A 19,231-nucleotide genomic window follows, 5' to 3' on the forward strand; every position below is an offset into this window, starting at 1 on the left:
ATTTCAGTTCAATTTTCTATTTCTCGATCGCGGCAAGTTCATTTACGAAAACAGCAAATCTATTGTTGTAAGTGGCTTTTTGTTTACATTTCCCAGCAGAACGCGTCCCGCCGCTGTTGAATCCACTGATCACAGCTCCTAATGTCTTTAACTCGATCATAGAAAACGTGAGATGGTAATCCATTGATTCCTTGATCGCCAAGTCGCATTCCTTTGCCACAGTGTGGACAAATAACAGAGTTCTCGACAAGGAATTTCTTGAGGCATGCTTCACAAAACTCGTGTAGACAGTTGAGTACCTTCACATTGTTGCTGTCCGCTTTGCTGCAAAGTTTACATGAAGGTTGATTGTTGTTGACCGAGTTTTCTTTTGGGAGGACGTATGAAGAAACTGCTGAATCCATTTTCGTGTAAAATTAAGACGATTCGTAAACCAGCTGTTATAAGTGATATATCACGGTTGATCGTTCGAGTACTGACCTTTATATCAGGACCTATCAGGCCGGAATTTATTACTGGATTTCCGTTTCATTGCGTCACATTATCATGTTTGCTTATTATTAGACCTAGTAAAACAATTTGCGCTATTTGAAATTTAAATTAGTAAATATTTAACGATAGTGCCATTTCACTACGCTTTGTCTTTCAGGAACAAAATCACAAACTCAAATTTTCAAAAATACAATTCAAATAAATTAACAGATGTAAAAGAAAAATACCTGTGTATCAAGAATTCTATCATCGGTCAATCGAGATGTTATGAAATACGAGCTCAAAGAATGTATTGCGCAAGACAGCGACGTAACGCAATGGGTGGCATCTATTTCGCGGTTGAGTGATCGACCGCAATGGCGCAAAAGAAACGAAGGAAATAGGTGAAAAGGGAAAAGAGAATATCTAAAGTGGTCGCCGGTCGCGTAGATCCCGTGCGTGCGTACGGCGCCGTACGCTTGTTTTCGCAGGCCATAACCATGATTCCGTCACGGTGACGTCACCGGGACGCTTAATGTGCCTCGAAGGGATTGGCTGTGGGCGAAATGAAGAGGCCAAGAAACTAGGAAAAGGGGACACTACGCCATGATCAAAATCAACATGGCGACTACCCCGCTTTGACGGAGCTTATAGTCGTTTAATTCGTCGTATTTTCCGAGGAACTATTCAGTCTTTTTTTTTTTGGTTGGTAGCTGAAACGTCAAAACGTTGTGATTAAAACCACCGTTTAGTTGACAGGAAATTCAAAAATGTTGCGGAGCCACCAATTAGAGAATGGTTAAGGATATGACGTCATCACGCCAGCAAAAAGTTGGCCAACATTGGTCAAGCCACTCGTTTCCAGGCGGTTTATTCTAAAAACCAATATCATGCAGAAAAATAATGACCAGGGGTTTAAACATAATAGAAAGTACACCATTCTCTTCAAACGTCGTCATTTCCTCTGAACTCTCAGTAAGACAGTACACCAGTAAGTGGACTTTCCTGCCATTTTGAAAAGGGCGCGTATTTGACGAAAACAAACACCGATACTAACGCTGCATTTTACGCCTTCAGGGGGTTTGCGCTTACTTCACAATGGCGGGAAAAGAAACACGGACTAGTTGTTAGTCGTGTAAGCATCATCACAGTGCATCAACATAAATCACCTTGCTAAAACTAGACGACTTTACATTCTTTCTCGTGGTTGTCCGTAAAATGATGAATAATAAAGAGATTTCAGTTTTTGGGCATTCACAAAGTCTGTTCTAATTGGTGAGGGAACATGTAGATAAAAAAGTTTTACAGCAGTACAAGCTTCGTTTTATAATTCTTCTTTGAGAAGATCTCCGTATCTAGTCACGCGGCTTCCAGCGAAATCTCTATAGTGCTTCACAAGCTCCTCCACTGATAAGAAGGTATCCTGCGGAGAGGAAGGAGAACAGTAAGGCGGTGAAAACAGGGTGGAACTTATGAAAATGTGTCTGACATGCTGGACTAGTTTGCGTGAAAAAATAAATCATTGTAGCTTCAGTGACTTCAGTAGAGAAAAGAATAACATATATCTGAAAAGCATTGTACAGTATAGCATACCATCAAGAGAAAATAACTACCATAGATTTGGTGTTTGCAAAAAACGCACATTTGCAGAGTTTTGTAGAGTGTAGTACTGGAAATCCATGAATCTGATTGGTTTTCTCATTGTTTTCTATTCGATGATAGAACACAATCACGCGAGCATTGCGCTTAAAGGGGAAAATTATCCTTGATTTTTTGGCTTAACAATACCTGAAATTGTCACTTCACTTAGTGTTTGCTAAAACAGTAAGACAACTCGCTCTCGATTTCTCTAAACGATAATCAACTCTGCTGCATGCGCTTCGTTGACTATTCGCTCTTATAGTTCACCACTAAATTTTCTCCGATTCTGATTGGTTTAAATTGAACACGTGACGCGATAGTGCCCGTCCGCCGGAGGGCACTATCAGCCCTCCCGTGAAAAATGCCCGGATCGATAGTGCCCGCCCGTGACTGTTTTTTGTAAACAAGCTGCCTGCAGACAAAAAACCCAACCAAATTCACTGCATTTAGTGGGTTTCTCGTCTGGTTTTGTTTCGTTTGTTAAATTTCGGCTTTCAATTGAGTTTTTTATCCTCAAAAGTAAAAATAATTCACGATGCTTGTTTTTGTATGTGCGCGCGGAAGAAAATTTAATGGTGAACAATAAAGACAATAGAGTGTTTCTGTCTCGGAACTATCGGTCTGATAGTTGCCCCTTGGAAATTTGATGTTCTTAAAACTAGCATATTTGCCCTCGAAGCTTCGCTTCTCGGGCTAATATTTGTTTTAAGAACATCAAATTTCCGCGGGGCAACTATATATCAGCCGATAGTTCCTCGACAGAAACACTCTATTGTTAAAATAGAAGTGGGGCTTGTTGTCTAATCGCGAAATAGATTTCAAAACACAAAGTTACGTTAACATCGCATTATACCGCAAAGAGCATTGAATAGTTGCCAGTTAACAATATAAGTAATACCTATTTCTTCTCAAAAGCTACTCATTTTTGTATTGTGTTGGATTGACAGGCATCAATTAAATCTGTCATTACCTTGTTGTCGTCTCCTAGTTTCATGAGATGATTTGTTTCAGATTGAATGGGGTCCTCATCCACCCCGGGAAGGATCCAATGTCGGATCTCATTCTGAAGGAGCGCAAATAACAAAATTAATAATAAGGTTTCCTGCGAAAGAGCTCTATATTTGACGTGCTTTACTCTAAAATGGAAATGAAATTTCCCGCATTTAAGGTAAACGCCCTCCCCAAGGGGGACTAACTGCTCCCTTGCTTCCTGACACTAGCCCGTTTTTCCCTTTTCTTGAACGATGTTCCCTCCCGCCTTATTTGCGGCTCACGTTAAAAAAGCAACGTAGGAAGCACGAAAATACTACTGTGAAGATTTGTAATGGGCACCCTAAGCCGTACAAAAAACAAGGCGTTCAATCTGTAAAGGGTACAAAAGGTAACCTCGCTCCCAGCGCTTTTCCCTTGGTAATTTTGAAAGGGCCAAATTACCAATAGCCTTCTACGCAGACGGTCTTTGGGCTCGTGTCACGCGTTTCTAGCTCAAAGAACGTCTGCGTAGGAGGTTAAATTACCAAAGAAAAAGCCCTGGGAACGAGGTTGTACAAAAAGCTACAACAAGCTTCCAGTCAGTGTCATATTAAAAGCAACCTACCTCGCCCCCCCCCCCCCCCCCGGTATATGCATTTAAGGATATGGGATGTGGTGCTAAAAACTTGAACTATTGGCAACAAATTAAGATAGTTCTGACCAAACACACTACCTTATCAAGGTATCCATCCTGGTTAAGGTCCAGCTCCTTCTTAAAGCTGTTTGACAGGCTGTCGGCGGTGCTCTTATCTAAACTATCCACTCCTTCTCCTATTATGACAAAACAGTAGCAGTAAAATATGAATTATTTAAGTAAAGAAACGGCTCTACTTGTGCAAGCCAATTGTTAAGTTAGAGTCGATCAATGAAAAAGTAACAGTTCCCGGAGAACGAAGTAGCGAGATAGCTTGTCAGTACAGGCTTCAACTTCGCTTAGCGTAGATAACTAACTAGGATAATTGCTTTTCCCTTGGATTCCCCTTCACAGGTTAACCTCCCATTTTTTGACAGGATACGCAAACGATTTCTTAGTTCATATTTTATACTCCTAGGTGGAAAGAAGCCTTAGTTCGAGAGTAAAATGTCATTACACGATTCAAACCCGGACCGCTCGATCAAGGACAACTAGAGCCCGTTAAAATAAAAAATAATCTAAAACCATCAATGTAATACAACAGCTGACAAGAAATAAGCTGAAATAAGGCGAAATGCTGAGATCAACACCAATGCCAACAACTTTTTGATATAAAAATATTGTAATTTTTTATCCATATTTAAGACATATTTTTTTAATTTCTAACAGGACCTGTATTGATAGAAGTTTGTTGTCTTAAAACTGAAGCAGCAATCCTGTATAAATATGTTTTAATAATTATAATTATTATTATTATTTATCTCAACATACCGAGGTATTCCTCAAGAGACACTTTGCCATCTTTGTTCCTGTCAAACACGTCCATGTTTTCCTTTGACATCAAAATAGTACATGTTAAACTTATAGGACAGGGAATACAGAACTGATAGTACTCAAAGGCAGTTGACATGTGCCACATTAAAAATTCTCTAATTTCAGTCGCACCTGCCCAGTCCCTGGCTTTCTCTCTTGCCCCGTTGTTCGCGCAAAGTCTGGGATGAAGCGGGCAGGAGAACGGTAAGTGCTCTTCGGTGACGTCACCGGTCACGATGGAGCCCAGACTCCCTTGAGCCGAGAACATCTAGGGACTAGGACGCAGTTGCACCTATTTTGTTCTTTGGGCTTAGGGCCTGCGTCATTTCCCTCCCCACCATATCTGCATGTCACGTGATTATTACCTCAATAAGGTATGACGTCATCCTCTTTGACTCCTCGGGATGCAGGAAAAGTGTGAGTTCTTCTCGAGACAGTAAATTGTCGTTGTCTGTATCAGAAAATTCAAACCGCTTTTTGTCTCGTGATTCTATCTCCCTCAGTTCTGCCAGGGTAACCTCGTTCAAACCTTAAAGATAAATTTTAAAATATTAATTTAATTATTTCGATTCTTGTTAACTGCCTTCTCGACAATGTATTGGAACTGTGTACCACGTGACTAGTTTCTAACCTTCCTCAGTGGACGGTGGAAATTCCGATTCTTTGTACTCTTCCCATGATACCTTGCCGTCCTTGTCCGTGTCAATGTCCCTCAATTTCATGTCAGCCCCGCGCAGCACGTGTTTCCTCATGTGTTGTTCAATCCACTCATAAAGTTCAGTGTTTGACACTTTGTTGTCCTTGTCGATGTCTATTTTAGGGAAAAGTGCCCTGTGTTGTCAAGAAGCAAAACACAGCAATACGTGTTACTACACAAGATAGAAGCATGGGTATACATGTTACCAGAGATAAGTCCAGAAAATACACTGAAGTATCTTTTGACAAGCGCGATAAAATGTCAACAGCGAAGAGGTACAACCTGCAAAAAGGGCGGGAAAATTTGCACCTGGTGACAGACGCGGGAAAAAATGCAACCAGAGACAAACATGGGAGACGTAATCTGTCAAGAACCGCTAAACGAAGGCGAAACCCCTGACAAGCACGGGAAGACGTAAATTAATGTTGCATGCCGCCATTTTAAAACTCTCCAAGAAGAACTCACGTGATGGTGTGCTGTCTTTGTTGTTGTTGTTGTTGTTGTTGTTGTTTTTTTTTTGGGGGGGGGGGTTGTTTGTGTTTATGGTATGATGTCGTGAACAACTTCTAAAAAAGCTTGTTACGTGCGTTAAATGCGACGATATGCTTCGATATTGTCTTGATTAGTAGTTCTGTTTTGATCACAACAATGACAACGTCTATTACGAAGTAACTGGAAGATTTTAGTCTCACAACAAGTGACTTGGTTCCAATATAGATGCAAAGATAACGTCAGAGTTGTTAATTTGCGGTATTTTTAAACCATGCAATAAGCAAACTTGACGTCAAAAGATGGCAAGAACTGAAAGCCACCAGTTTACACACTGCGGTTTGTAACGGACATTACACATCGTCGCATCAAACAACAAACAGTTTACTGGCGATCTTTTCATGGTGGTAGAGAAAATCAGGTGTTGACATTTACTGAAAAATTCGACTGCAGTTGAATTAAATTTTTGTAGCTCCTAGTAAACAACTTAACTGAAAACGGTCTCGTGTGATTTACCATAAATTGTGAAGGGTTTAGAAACATTTTTAAAAATAAATATAAGAAGCTACGCTTGTTTATGATGAATTTCCTGTTTTCCCGTTTCCCTCGCACGCATTGAATATTCTCAAGCATGAAAATAAATTAATTTTAAAAGTTTTCAAAAACACGAAAATACAAAGCTACTTGCCTGAGTTTTTCTTTGACCTCATCACTCGGTAGTTGCTCCCATTCTTGTGCTGTTTGTTGACCAAGGAAAGCTTCGTGATCGTACTGTACATCATGTTGTTCGTTCTTGTAATGTTCCTTAGATGACAATTCTTTTTCTTGTAACGCACGTAACTGAGGGTATACAAGTCGGCTCGCAGACACTTCTAACACCCAAACACAGAGTGTCACAACGAAAAATGCGCTCAAAACTCGAAACATTATGAAGTTCACGCGCGTAAAGCTATTAGCGAGAGAGCTTTCAACACACGATTAACAAGTCGTACAATTCACTGCAATGTCTTGAATTTTAAAGACACGTTTTCTTTTCGTGTTAAGCCACGTTGCCTAGAATATCGGCCGGTGCGCGTTCTACCGTTATATGTATGTTATCAAGATATGCCACGTCGTATTACACTATAGGTTGTTAAACAAAAGTATTAAGACAAGCTCTACCTCCTCGATGTTAAACACGGAATAAAGGTTTTGCAAGGAACATTTCTGTCACGAACATGTAAAATGGTCGCAAAACCAATTAGGTTTCAAACCCCAAATTAGTGCCTCAAGATCTAAAAATGTTATGTAGTATGAAGGTAGGACGAAAAACAAACAGTTTTTATTTGTACACATTTGTTGATGCTGTATAGCCCGTTGCATGTTTTTACACAAACCCAAAACGTAAATTCAAATGACCGAAAACCATACAGTAATTCCAATATCACATTGCATTGTGTTAAAAAATGAACTTCGAATTAGCTACCCAAGCCGGCGTGAAATCTGAAAAGCTATATTTAAGCTGAAGTGATATTTGATTGTGCGCTAAACCACCGAAGCACTTAAAGTTGACCACTGAAGTGATTATGTACTTCTGGTAAAGATTTCATTTGTTCGCAGTGATAGGCAATTTATCACAAATGATTTCCGCCCGTCGGGATACAAATTAAGGGAGCAAATAGTTCTGGGCATAAATTATCATACAATTAATCACATAAAAAGAGCTCATTTTTAACACGCTATAGTGCTTTTTTTTTGCTGAACTCTGTAATAGAGTTGAACAATTTGTGAGATATAGCAGCAACCAATCAGAGCTTAGTTTTGTAAGTAACTGTTTTTGTAAATAGTCTTTTTTGTGCGTGTATGTGTTGCAATAAAGTTATTATCAAAAAATAAAAAAATAATAAATCTTTTTTAACCAATCAGCTGCCAAACCAAAACTAACCTTGCCAAGCGCGTTTTTCCGCGCTTGGTGCGGGTTAAATTTATTTTGCTTTGATGATTTGCTCATTGCGTTGTTGGCATTTGTTCTGATGGCTTTCGCTTTCCTTTCACGAGAGCTACTTCCAAAACCATTCTAGCTTAGAAAAGTTTGGACAGTGATCATTTTAGTATTTTTATCTATGGCGCCTAGCTACAGTTATTTTTCAAATATGAGTGAAATGTTTTTCCCTTTGCCGACTCTGGACACCCTTTTCAAAATATCAAGTGTACTCTTTAATGTCAGAGAAGTGTCCTTCAATTGAACAATCTACCATTCCCCCAAACTTTTAAACTGGTGAATTCGAGCTTGAATCTCTACAAAATCTGTCTCATTTACTGCAAGCTTTCTTTTGAAAACGTCAGGCTGGTGCAGGAAACTAGTGTGTGTTCCATTTCTCAGCAAGGAGCCTTGAATGTTTTTCATTTAAAGGCAATATATAATTATAGCAACTTATAAACAGAACAAACCCGAAACATTCCCTACACTTATCTCCCGGTCAAACCCCCTGTCGTAGGTAAAGTAAGTACCGGGCTGGATGCTCTGGGGGGGGTAAGCAAAACTACTAATACGCAGACAAGAAACATATTTTACATTCTGATACAAATGAAAAAATTCTAGTTTATTTGGCATTGTCTGACGGGAAATGGCAAAAACACATTCACAAACAAATTATATTTCCAAGAAACGCTATGAGCAGCTATCAATTTTTACAATTCATCTTTGACTTCCTTGGCTTTTTGCTCGGGTTGCTGCTCTTTAGCTGCATCTAAGAACAGGTCCACGTGGTTTTCAATCTCATCTTGGCTTAAGGTGCCGTCCTGCGTAAAAAAGCGTTTGAATCTTAGACAAATGTACATAAGACGTGAAATTAGTTCAATTATAATATATACTGAGGGAGGCGCGGTGGCCTAATGGTTAGTGCGCTGGAATCCGAATCGAGCGGTCCGGGTTTGAGCCCTGACCGGAGTCGTTGTGTTGTGTTCTTAGGCAAGACACTTTTCTCTCAGAGTGCCTCTCCCACCCACTGAGGGCAACCCTGCGATGGACTAGCATCCCATCCAGTAGCCGTGGGGAGGAGTGAAACACGATCGCCCCTAAGAACGACTGCGTGGGAGGCTACCCATCCAGGGGGAGTAGAAATACTCCTACTCACTTCATCGACTTCGTAAAACCGGGATAAGCTTCGGCCTAATGGGCCACTAGGCCCGTATGCATACTTTTTTTTAACAATATACACTTTGGGATAACTAGGCTAGTTTCTGAACTTTAGACTTTCTGTCCTTTCGTTTAGCTGTTCATGTGGTTGTTTGCTTTTTTATCATTTACGATAACTCCACCGTACGCTTGTTCTTCTTTAGATGGAATGCTCTCCGTAACAGTTTAACTTTATGTTCTAGAGGCCCTACCTTATTGTCGTCCGCCTTTTTAATATATCTTTCGGCTTCTTTCTTCGCTAGAGAAGCGGTATTTATTGACTTAAGCCATAGCTTCATTTCCTCCTGAAAAGAACCATTGTGAAGAGAATGCAATTACTGAAATGTCGAAGTTATAAAATATCCCCCATAGAACGCTTGCTTTGATTGGCTAATCTGAATGCGAAAACAAATACCGAGATGATCGAAGTTAGTCCAAAGAAACCAAACCAGAAAACCCGAACGGCTTCCGAGGGTACCCGAAGCATCCCGAAGGTTTTTGAAGACCAGCCAAGGATTGTGGAACATTCTGAACTGGCCTTTTTTGTTTTGAACACTTTCGGAAATCTTTAAAAACTCGATTATCTTCAGGTGAAACTTTCTATCTTTCACTACACTCTTCACTACACTCTACACTCTTTCACTACACTCTTCTTTAGGTGTTAACAAAAACTCACTCGATCAATGTTGCCATCTTGGTTTTTATCCTGCTGTTTAAAAAATTTATCTGCGGCTTTTTCATTCTCTTTACCACCCTTGAACATCCTCTCTACAAAAAGAAACATTAATACGAGTTAGATCCATCTGTGAGCGTACTAAAACTATCTTTCAATCAAGTCCATTTGATTGCACATTCCCGGAGGCTTATTTTGTGGTTCATCAAACCAAACTGGAAGAAAAGTCCGTGCGTCTTGTTGTCTCAGTTGAAGCCGGGGGCGTTTAAAAAATTTCGTTACTACAATAATTTTGCTGCACTCTTATTTACTGCTTGGAGAGGAGGCTAAATCGTACTAGTACTGCAATCTTGGAATATTTTCATCGACTTTTAGTCGATATTTTGTTTGCGACATGTCCTTGCATTCTTACAGGAAGATAAATTCCATTTAGATGTCACGTTTGAAGCAATAAGCTGCTTTATCAATACTAAAAATGCCGGAAGTAATCGCTACCTACTTTTATACTCTTCAATTGTTAGACGCCCATCTTTGTCGGTGTCCGCCATTTCTATATATTCCTGCATGTTAGAAAAAAACACACTTTGACAAATATTCATTAGATCATGCTAAAGGAGCATTAAATAACAGGGGATCAGCGAACACAGAAATCATTGACGCATTCGGGAATATGGGGGATTATTTTATGGGAACGAAGGGAACTTTACCCTCCCCACGCCCTCCCCTTTCTTCTCCCTAGGAGAGCATCATATTTCGTCCAATGAAACTTGTTAGTTGAAAGCGCGAAGGGAAATACTGAAATTACAGACAGAATCTAAAAGAGAAAGGACGGACTCTTACATCAACAATCACATCAAGCATGTGTGCCTTTTCTTCCGGGTGGAACATAGAATTGATTTCATCCTGTGACAGTAATTCGTCTTTATCAGTATCTGCATGATTAAATCTTCTTTTCTTTTGTTCTTCTGTGAGGCCTGTGATAAAGAATGAAACAAAAGTTATTCTGTATATGAGTTATCGTGGGAGGCGCGGTGGCCTGATGGTTAGTGCGTTGAATTGGACTATGGATCGAGCGTTCCGGGTTCGAGTCCTGGCCGGGGTCACTGTGTTGAGTTCCTGGGCAAGACACTTTACTCTCATAGTGCCGTTGCCTTCCCAGGTTACCCTGCGATGGTCTAGTATCCCATCTAGGGAAGAGTATAAATATTCTAACAGTCCGTTTTATGCGACGGAACTTTGACCTAATGGGCCTTTACGCTTGAATGCAGACCCTACCTACAACTGTTACGAAGTTTCAGTCAGCGCTTGAGTGTTTATCTAATTCAGAAAACTTGCCGTAGGAACTTATTGGACATAAAACCGGTCATGATTTTATTCTGTGGGCTAATAAACATCGGACGCAGGGCATGCACTAAACTACAGAGAAATTGCCAAAAAAGGGCGTTTATTGAACAAGACAGTCGGGGGAATAAGTGCCAGTTTTGGCAAATCTTCGTTAAAGCACTCGAAGAATTTCCGAATTATTTCATCCAATCAAAAACTAGCGCGAGCGCCTCACGAGTACTCCGAAAGTAATCGCGCGTACAAATTCGTCATGCTACTAAGCAACTTCTGAGACGAAAACCGCGGGCTCAGTCACTTCTCGGAGAAGTGATGTCGCCATCAACTGGCACTTGTTTCCCCGACTGAAGAGACGCTTATTTGCAAGAGGAAGTTAGGTGGCGAGGAACTGGGTAGAGTTATTTAAGTACCTCCTACATCTTCTTTACTCTTTAGATATTCTTCCCAGGAGACCTTGCCGTCTTCGTTCGTGTCCAGTTTCTTCAATCGCTCTTTGGCTTCTCGTTTGTAAACAGACCTCAAAGATTTTTTCGTCCAAGCAGTAAGTTCTTCTAATGTAACTTTCCCATCTTTGTCTGTATCTGAGAGTAATATTATCGACCTACGGCGAATACGAAAAGAGGAAAATGTAAGCCTTTAACCTTGCTGTGTTTGTTTGTTTATCATGACGGTTATCAGGATGTTTAAAATAAAACCTAGTTTTTTTTTATTAATCGCGCGCAGGTTTCTGGCCAAACTATTCTAAATGACCGTTTTACCGAAGTCCGTTTTAAAAGCAAAATTTAAATAAACAAGACATCGTGTGAGCCACATTCAACACGTCACGGCGACTGCATAATTCAGTCAGTTCAAATGTAGAGTGCAAGAAACTTGAAGTTCAAAGCTTTAAGAGATATTAATCATGTACTGAATGAGCTGAAAACTCTTACAAAATATATCGAAATTAGTCGGGGAACTTTTAACAAAAGTGTACAGAAGTTGATGGTTTTAGTTTTACAATAACTCTACAAATAAATAAACAAACAGATTAAACCTTCGATCTAGGATAGTGCAAATATCGGAAAGGGACAAAACAATGCACAATTTCTAACATCTTTTTCTAGATTTAAACTGGTTGTACTTACCCAAACCCTTTCTTTAACATTTCCTCTGTTGCTTCAGTGCTATCTTCTTTGTGTTCGTTAGATGTATCTTCTGCTGCAAGCACTTTTAAAGTGCAAACGCACAGCAACAATGCAAGACAATACGCGATCAAAACTCGATACATGTTGAACTTTACGCACGCTTTAGTGAGAGAGCGAGTCCTACTGACGAATGACGAGCTCAACAAAGATGAGAACCGCTTATAGATTTACACCTGAAACACGCTTTCCTTTCGTGTTAAGCCACGTTGCTTAACATATCGGCTGATGTGCATTCTACCGTTCAACTCATTTGCAATGTCGTCAAACATGGTACGCTGTCTAACAAAAGGGTTACATTAAATTAGAACCCCCTTGAGTTGACAGGGGAGTGGGGGAAGGGATTTAACCACGGAATAACGGTCTTTTGCAACAAATATCTGAGTCACGAATTAAAAAAAAGGACCAAAACATTTTTACCTATTAAAACGTAGCTTACTGTTTTCTGTATCACGATTCAAGTAAAAAGAAATCATAACATAAATGTTTATTGACTTTCGACAAAAATAGTTCATTTTCTTGCATGTCAATGTGACTCAGAGCGTTGCATGCATGCTCTAACGTAAACGGAAAATGTAAATTTAAAACAAAAACCCTTTAGTCATTGCAATATCAAGTTCTTTTATGTGAATACAATGCGAAAACCATTCTAGCGTATTACTTCAACCCTTAACAAAAGCACTTGTTGATATTTCATTATGCGTCTAACATCAAAGATGCTAAATTCGACCACAAGGGTCGGTAAGTGCTCCTAAAAAGGCTCGTGATTTGTTTTCAGCGATAAGTCGCCGAGAACCGTTTTATTGATTTCTGCGCGATCAGATGAAATTTTCAACACACGGAATACAAATGTTTTCACTATAACTCAGTTCAAGCCGTAACTTTGGATGGTCAACAGATTTTATGAACAAAACACAACAATTTGCTAAACTAATACTGTACAACTGAGTCAATATAAGACAAAATCATAACGACACGAAAACGAACTGCTTTAAATATGACATAAACAAACAAGCAAACAAACAAACTAATTTACTGACAAACAAATTAAAAAAACCCAGAATAATTTACTCAACATTACCACGTGATTCTGACGTCAAGTTTTTACATCGTAACTGCTGGCTAAGAATAATGCTTTCGCAAAAAAGAGAACCTGCCTTCGAAAACAGTCCTTCTATTCGTTTGATTGTTTTTTTTGGCCTTTTTTTCCACCTCATCCTGGAAGTATCTGCACGCCCAAGCCTCCTTGTTAGTTTATCTGCCACTGTTTTTGATCATTAAATAAAGACGCAAGAGAAAACCACTGGCAGTGTCTTCAGTTATAATTCGTCCTTGGCTGTCTGCCCTGTCCTAAGTCCTTCGCCTCCTCCTGTAAATACGTCTATGTGATCAATGATTTCCCTTTCACTTAAAACGCCATCCTGTATGTAGATAGAAGTTTCAATCTTACAACCTCAAACTGGTTCGCAGCTTTACATGATTTAATTTGTATTTGACATTTCTTTATAGTGCATATATCTAACCTTGTTATCGTCCGCCAAGCTAACTTGCCGTTGTGCCTGATTTTTTGCTTGAGCGGAAGTGTTCACCGCCCCCAACCAAAGTTTCATCTCTTCCTTCAATAAGCAACATGCAAATAGAATGAGGAAAGTTAACACCGCTCTACTACTGCAATGCAAAGATAAATCAACTCTGTTAGCAGAGAAAAGCCACCCTTATTACTTAATCTACTATTTTCCAGGGTCTCCAATTGTATTAGAGACTCGGTTGGGTTTTTTTCTCGCTTACTACAACTGTTTAGCCCGTATTCTTGACTTCGTTTTGAAGAGCCGCCCAACATGTAGACTGTTCACAGTCCCCTATTTTTCCGTGAAGTCGTAGAGATCGATCGTTCAGTCCGACGGGCCGCCATCTTGGTTTACAAACGCAAGCGAAAACTGGGGACCCAAGATGGCGGCCCGTCGGACTGAACGATCGATCTCTACGACTTCACGGAAAAATAGGGGACTGTGAACAGTCTACCCAACATGGAACAGGAATTGCCTAACAATATCGAGTGTTTCTTTTAAAAAGCAATTATTTTTATTTCATTTAATTGGCACGTAATGTGAAGAATAACTACGCCAAGCTTAACTTACTTTGTTGAGTTTGCCATCATTGTCTTGATCAAGTTTCTTGAATGATTCTTTAGCAGTTCGCTGATCCGTGTTGCCTGTATCTACTGTTTTACCTACGGTAAAAAAATTGACGTCTTTACTAGCCAGCATCATTCTAAACTTTATAGTACACTCAACAAAATTACTGGATGCTGATTGGACGAGAGCAGCACAATTTACCCCAAATTGTACTCCCTAGGAGTACCTTTAACTCGCCTAAAGGCTCGTGCAATTTTGAGAACTTTCAAAACACTCGTACCAATTAACCACGAACTGTACTTGAGGTCGTGCGATTTCCTATGCAAATTGACAAAACTTGTATCTGATGCTCAACTATACATGTAGTCAGGTTTTGTACATTATTAATTATTAAATCCATTTTTATCGCGATTGAATTTCATGCGTACCTTTGTATTCGTCGAATGATAAAAAGCCATCTTTGTCGGTATCCACGAATTCCATGAATTCCTAAAAGACAGAGTGAACAATGTGTGGAAAAAAACGCGTTAGATCACCATTGCGCCTCTCATTACGACTTGTATCGCCGCTGTTACGGGTGTTTCGCCCCAGATAAGCATTTCGAGTAGACCAACACTATCTATTCTTTGAGCTTGTTTTAAAGATGGGAAGAAATCTGGATTTAACGAAAAAAAATAGTTGATTAAAGAGAGTTATATCTCGGGCTTTACTTAGAAGAAAACACAACGCACATCTTACTTCAACTATGACTCCAAACATGTTTGGACTTTCTTCGGGGTGAAACATGGAAATGAGTTCGTCACGTGACAGCAAGCCGTCCTTGTTTATGTTAGCATGTTCAAATCGCCTTCTCTCGCGCTTCCTTTTTTTCTCATTAAAACCTGTTAAACAGAAATGTACGAAAATTAACCTATTACTCACAAGCACTTACAGCTTGCTCTTTTAGAAGCGTCAAAAATAACATTTTTTTTATCCCCGCAGTTAGAGGGTACCAAAGGGGGGTCCGTGATCCCGCTTCACGCACAAGTTTTAACCAAATTCACGTGTCACGTATACTTGAAACAGCAGAATTCACGGATCACGTTTCTTTTCTTACTATTTTTCACGCATCACAGTCTAATTTTTGCCCTATTTTCACGCGTCACGGACTAATTTTTGCCCTCCTTTTCACGCGTCACGCATAAACCCTTTGCCCCCCTCCAGTTACTGTTATTCCATGGAATTTTAGAAGGTTTTCTTCTGTAGCCCATGTAGGCTTATTTTACAATTCGAAATATCGCGCAAATTTTATTCCATTGTTTAACATACAAACATTTTTTAGTCTTTCCTAGATTCCCTTCCAGCCGTAACGAACTGCTTGCCTTTGCCGGTCGTAATAAAAAAATATTAAAAACCGAACATAAACTTGTTAAAAACCCCAACTGGCAGGTGACCGACCAGTTGGCTATTTACAAAGCGTGGAGGAATTGAATTCGGGACAACCGAAGACAAATCCATCTAGTGGCAGGGAGGTCGATTTGAACCCGGGGCCATCGGATTACAAGTCCAGTGCTCTATCACTAGGTCACCACGCCTCCTAACAAAACGAAATTATTTCACCCAGACCGTGCAGGCGATGCGCGCGCTTGACCAGGATCAGCAGCAGGGTGGATAAGGGGGGAGGGGGCGGGGTTTGGCACAGTTACTTACCTCCTCTATTTTCAGCACCCTTGACATATTCTTCCCAGGAAACCTTGCCGTCTTTGTTCGTGTCCAGTTCCTTCAGTCGACTTTCGGCCTCTTGTTTGTAAAAACCCTTCATGCTTCTGTCAGTCCAGGCAGCAAGTTCTTGGACCGATATTTTACCGTCTCCATTTTTATCAATTAATGGAATAATTCTCCTATAACGAAAAGAAAAAGTGAGCTTATGTAAGTGTAGGCTTGAGACAGCTCGTGCTGCAGAACATGGACCCAACTACCCTTCTCCGTCAATGAAGTAGATGATAGATTAAAAAAAAAATTACGGCGGAATATTAAACGTTTTTGAACAATTTTCAAATAAAAGTATGCGGAAAAATCCCAAATGACAGTAATAATAACCTGCGTAGTTGGATGTATAAGAGGGTGGAGAGTGAAATAGCGATATCTTTCCCCAGTCTTCTCTTCGAATTAACTTCCCGTTTCTAGTACATGCATTGGAAAACGCGTCTTCCCCTCTCCTTCCTTCCCGCCAAACTTTCTCTGCGACGCTCAGCTTAATTTAGCACAGCTTTTTTTATTCGTGGCGTTCCTGTAAACTAGCGTTTTAGTAAATAATAAAGATGGTGAATTTTAAGCTCGGTGATAAATCCCATTTGCAATTCATGTCTTACTACACACTTGATGAATTCGACATTGCTGATCCTAGCAGTATGCAGGACGCGTGTCACATATCAACCTAGTAAATGGCCTAAGCTCACAACGAGTCTCTCGTAGCTCAGTTGGTTAGAGCCCCCAACCGGTATCTGGGAGGCCATGGGTTCGATTCCCGTCGGGATTCAAATGTTTTCTTTGTCCCACGCTCGTTAGCCTACGAATACAGCCGCCTCTCACGCTCCGATCCGCTTGCTGCAAGCCCGGGGGGGCACCCTGTATATTTTTGGGTGGGGGTGTGCCGCTGGGTATTTGAAGCCCTTGCCCTATACCAGACCATGTTCAGCTGATTTTTGCAACCCTATACTAGACTAGACACCGTAAATCCCTACCCTATCCCAGACTTGCATTTTTTAGAACTGTATCACTATCAGTGTTTTAATGGAAAACCATCTGTCAAAAACGATGCTGCGTTGATTTTATTTACGTTTAGGAAAGTCTCTTTCTCTCCTGAGTTTCTATTCCTATTCTGGACTAAATTCGTCATAACACAGAGCAGTTTTCGGGCAATAGCTCATATATGGGAGTGCCCCCCCCCCCCTGCAAGAGAGAGGCGTGAGAGGCGGCTGTATTCGCAGGCTACACGCTCGTGTCATGTTGAATAATTTCTTCACAAGCTTTTTAGCTAAGCGTACTGAACACGTTAATAAAGATTGATTGATTGACGATGTGACCCTTTAAAAAGTTAACTTCTGCAGCTGGAGCTTATCCTCGCTTCTGTAGCACTAATCCACATTATGCGGCAAAGAGTACTTCTACTCTTCCCGTTCCCTGGGACCCGTTTCTCGAAAGCGGGGAACACTATTCGGGCATGCAAAGCCATTTTTAGTTAGCTGTATCTTAAAAACAGAGTATTGTACAGGCCTGAAACTTCATATTAAAAACATGTGAATAAAACAGCTCTTTTAATCATCGCCCAGCATTAAATTCACTGGTTTCCCCTCCAAAAACTACTGATAAAAACTGATCCTTGCCGTTGTTTGGAATATTGCTCACGGGTATAGGCAGCCGTTTAAAAAAGTTTTTTGGAAAATCCTTGCGTGACGAGACAAATGATGAGCAATCTTTTGACGGTCACGCATTGCTACAACGGTAAACAGAGATTTCCACCCAAGAAAGAATTTCCGGTTAAAAGTAACACCTCGAAATCTGTGTAGCTTTGTAGATCTTTGAGTCAAAACCCAAAGAAAAAGTTTTCTCTTCATAGCTCAAAAGGGAATGTTACTCGCATCAAGTGAAAACACCGTCTTATTGCATGTGTGAAATTTCTTACTCTCGAGAAGCGAATTGGCAGGCTGAATTGGCCTTTTATAACCCGCCAAAAATTATATAATCACGCGTATTATATCGAGAGACTTTCTGTGGACACACTTATTTATCTCTTTCGTTGTACCAGGTGATATTAAAATGTAAAATTTAGTATTATTCAACCAACCTCAGCTTGGTCTTTTCCTTGTGTTTGTCAGACTGGGCAGCTTTTCCTTTAGGTTCCGATCTAGGAATGTCAGATTCGTCAGGTCCTTTGTACTCGGCTGTAGTTTCTCTACATAACATACAAGTTAAGAGAAACAAAAGCAGCTTGGCCATGTTATACTACAGCGTCTGAAGCCTTAGATTGCTCCGAAAGTCTCAAGATTGTAACTAAGGAGTAAAAGAAACGACCAACATAGAGCTCCGGTCACGGCCAAGCGAGAACCGCAAAACAAGGGGCTTTGTCTTTCAGTATTGTGTGACATCGTCCACCAGCTTCCGGTTGAAGAGACGGAAGTGGTTTTATGGGTAATTCTGACATCTCAAAACGATAAATTGATATCAAGTAATGCCTTTTCTACACGTTTCAATGGTTCGTTTCAATCACTCCTAGTAGCCAAGCTGGAAGAATCAAGCAAGAAGCGAAAAATAGGTACGAACTGCAAGATGAAAGTTTCTGTTTCCTTCCCCCCACGTACTTGTTCGCACAAGCTACTGTACTAACAACAACAACAACAACAACAACATTTGAGCTTTATTTGCATGACCATAAGACATTACAGCTACCGGCATTTCGTAAACTGTGCCACAGAAGGAATCTCGTTATGTTCAAAGTCCGTCCGTAAAACTGATCCTGAACGCCTGCTCGCATGAACCCAAAAAATCCCGGTGCTGTTTCTCAAACGGAGATCACAGTTCGTTCCAATTTTAGAGCCTGATTACATACTGTATTTTCTCGATTTAACGCCGGACCCCGATTAAACGCCGGCCAGGTCAAAATTGCTAGTTTTTAAATAAATGCCGGGGGCGTTTGTTCGAGGTCCCGGCGTTTATTTGAGGTCAAGCTTACAAGTAAATATATTCTGTTTGTCACAAATCTCGATTGCAACATAAACTATCCAATCCGTAATAGTGCACTTCTTGGGAAATAATCACCTTTGGATACCCAGAACGAAGAGAAAAATCGTTCCACAAACTGCCCCTTGGTCTCGAAGATCGGTAACAATTAATCAATCTAAAAAATTGGCAGAAAATTTCAGTCCGTTAATAAACGCTGGGCCCCGATTAAACGCCGGTTTCAAATAAACGCCGGGTTCACGAAGCCA

The 19,231-nt window shown here is 40.3% G+C and overlaps 3 protein-coding genes across 3 annotated transcripts; all 3 read right to left on the reverse strand.

Moving 5' to 3' along the window:
- Window positions 1–1,714: 1,714 nt before the first annotated feature.
- Window positions 1,715–8,246, reverse strand: LOC144652128 (calumenin-B-like). The gene is made up of 7 exons (XM_078512158.1): window positions 6,466–8,246; window positions 5,223–5,422; window positions 4,957–5,120; window positions 4,550–4,610; window positions 3,818–3,915; window positions 3,083–3,175; window positions 1,715–1,894 (listed from the first exon to the last, which is right to left on the reverse strand). The coding sequence occupies exons 1-7, from the start codon at window positions 6,702–6,704 to the stop codon at window positions 1,796–1,798; spliced, it is 954 nt and encodes a 317-aa protein (XP_078368284.1). The 5' UTR covers window positions 6,705–8,246; the 3' UTR covers window positions 1,715–1,795.
- A 92-nt stretch (window positions 8,247–8,338) lies between these two features.
- On the reverse strand, window positions 8,339–12,506 carry LOC144652138 (calumenin-like). The gene is made up of 7 exons (XM_078512163.1): window positions 12,073–12,506; window positions 11,359–11,549; window positions 10,448–10,581; window positions 10,107–10,167; window positions 9,611–9,702; window positions 9,147–9,239; window positions 8,339–8,558 (listed from the first exon to the last, which is right to left on the reverse strand). Exons 1-7 carry the CDS (start codon window positions 12,213–12,215, stop codon window positions 8,448–8,450), a joined length of 825 nt encoding a protein of 274 aa, XP_078368289.1. The 5' UTR covers window positions 12,216–12,506; the 3' UTR covers window positions 8,339–8,447.
- Window positions 12,507–12,597: 91 nt separating this feature from the next.
- On the reverse strand, window positions 12,598–18,570 carry LOC144647793 (calumenin-A-like). Its single transcript, XM_078507496.1, has 7 exons — window positions 18,091–18,570; window positions 15,954–16,144; window positions 15,003–15,145; window positions 14,693–14,753; window positions 14,268–14,359; window positions 13,653–13,745; window positions 12,598–13,550 (listed from the first exon to the last, which is right to left on the reverse strand). Exons 1-7 carry the CDS (start codon window positions 18,240–18,242, stop codon window positions 13,449–13,451), a joined length of 834 nt encoding a protein of 277 aa, XP_078363622.1. The 5' UTR covers window positions 18,243–18,570; the 3' UTR covers window positions 12,598–13,448.
- Window positions 18,571–19,231: the final 661 nt, after the last annotated feature.

This window comes from Oculina patagonica, chromosome 1 (assembly GCF_052425735.1).
Source record: "Oculina patagonica isolate OP01 chromosome 1, crgOcupat, whole genome shotgun sequence".
NCBI classification, from domain to species: Eukaryota; Metazoa; Cnidaria; class Anthozoa; order Scleractinia; family Oculinidae; genus Oculina; species Oculina patagonica.

What these genes read in the sequence shown, in the direction of transcription:
- LOC144652128 (XM_078512158.1), bottom strand. Translation starts at nt 6,704, where the DNA reads ATGTTTCGAGTTTTGAGCGCATTTTTCGTTGTGACACTCTGTGTTTGG. An exon ending in GAGGTCAAAGAAAAACTCAG is followed by an intron (nt 5,423 to 6,465) that starts GCAAGTAGCTTT and finishes TTGACAACACAG; the next exon opens with GGCACTTTTCCCTAAAATAG. An exon ending in AACTAGGAGACGACAACAAG is followed by an intron (nt 1,895 to 3,082) that starts GTAATGACAGAT and finishes TCCTCTCCGCAG; the next exon opens with GATACCTTCTTATCAGTGGA.
- LOC144652138 (XM_078512163.1), bottom strand. Translation starts at nt 12,215, where the DNA reads ATGTATCGAGTTTTGATCGCGTATTGTCTTGCATTGTTGCTGTGCGTT. An exon ending in TGCTTGATGTGATTGTTGAT is followed by an intron (nt 10,168 to 10,447) that starts GTAAGAGTCCGT and finishes TCTAACATGCAG; the next exon opens with GAATATATAGAAATGGCGGA. An exon ending in AAAAGGCGGACGACAATAAG is followed by an intron (nt 8,559 to 9,146) that starts GTAGGGCCTCTA and finishes TTTTTTACGCAG; the next exon opens with GACGGCACCTTAAGCCAAGA.
- LOC144647793 (XM_078507496.1), bottom strand. Translation starts at nt 18,242, where the DNA reads ATGGCCAAGCTGCTTTTGTTTCTCTTAACTTGTATGTTATGTAGAGAA. An exon ending in ATGATGGCAAACTCAACAAA is followed by an intron (nt 13,746 to 14,267) that starts GTAAGTTAAGCT and finishes TGCTTATTGAAG; the next exon opens with GAAGAGATGAAACTTTGGTT. An exon ending in GCTTGGCGGACGATAACAAG is followed by an intron (nt 13,551 to 13,652) that starts GTTAGATATATG and finishes ATCTACATACAG; the next exon opens with GATGGCGTTTTAAGTGAAAG.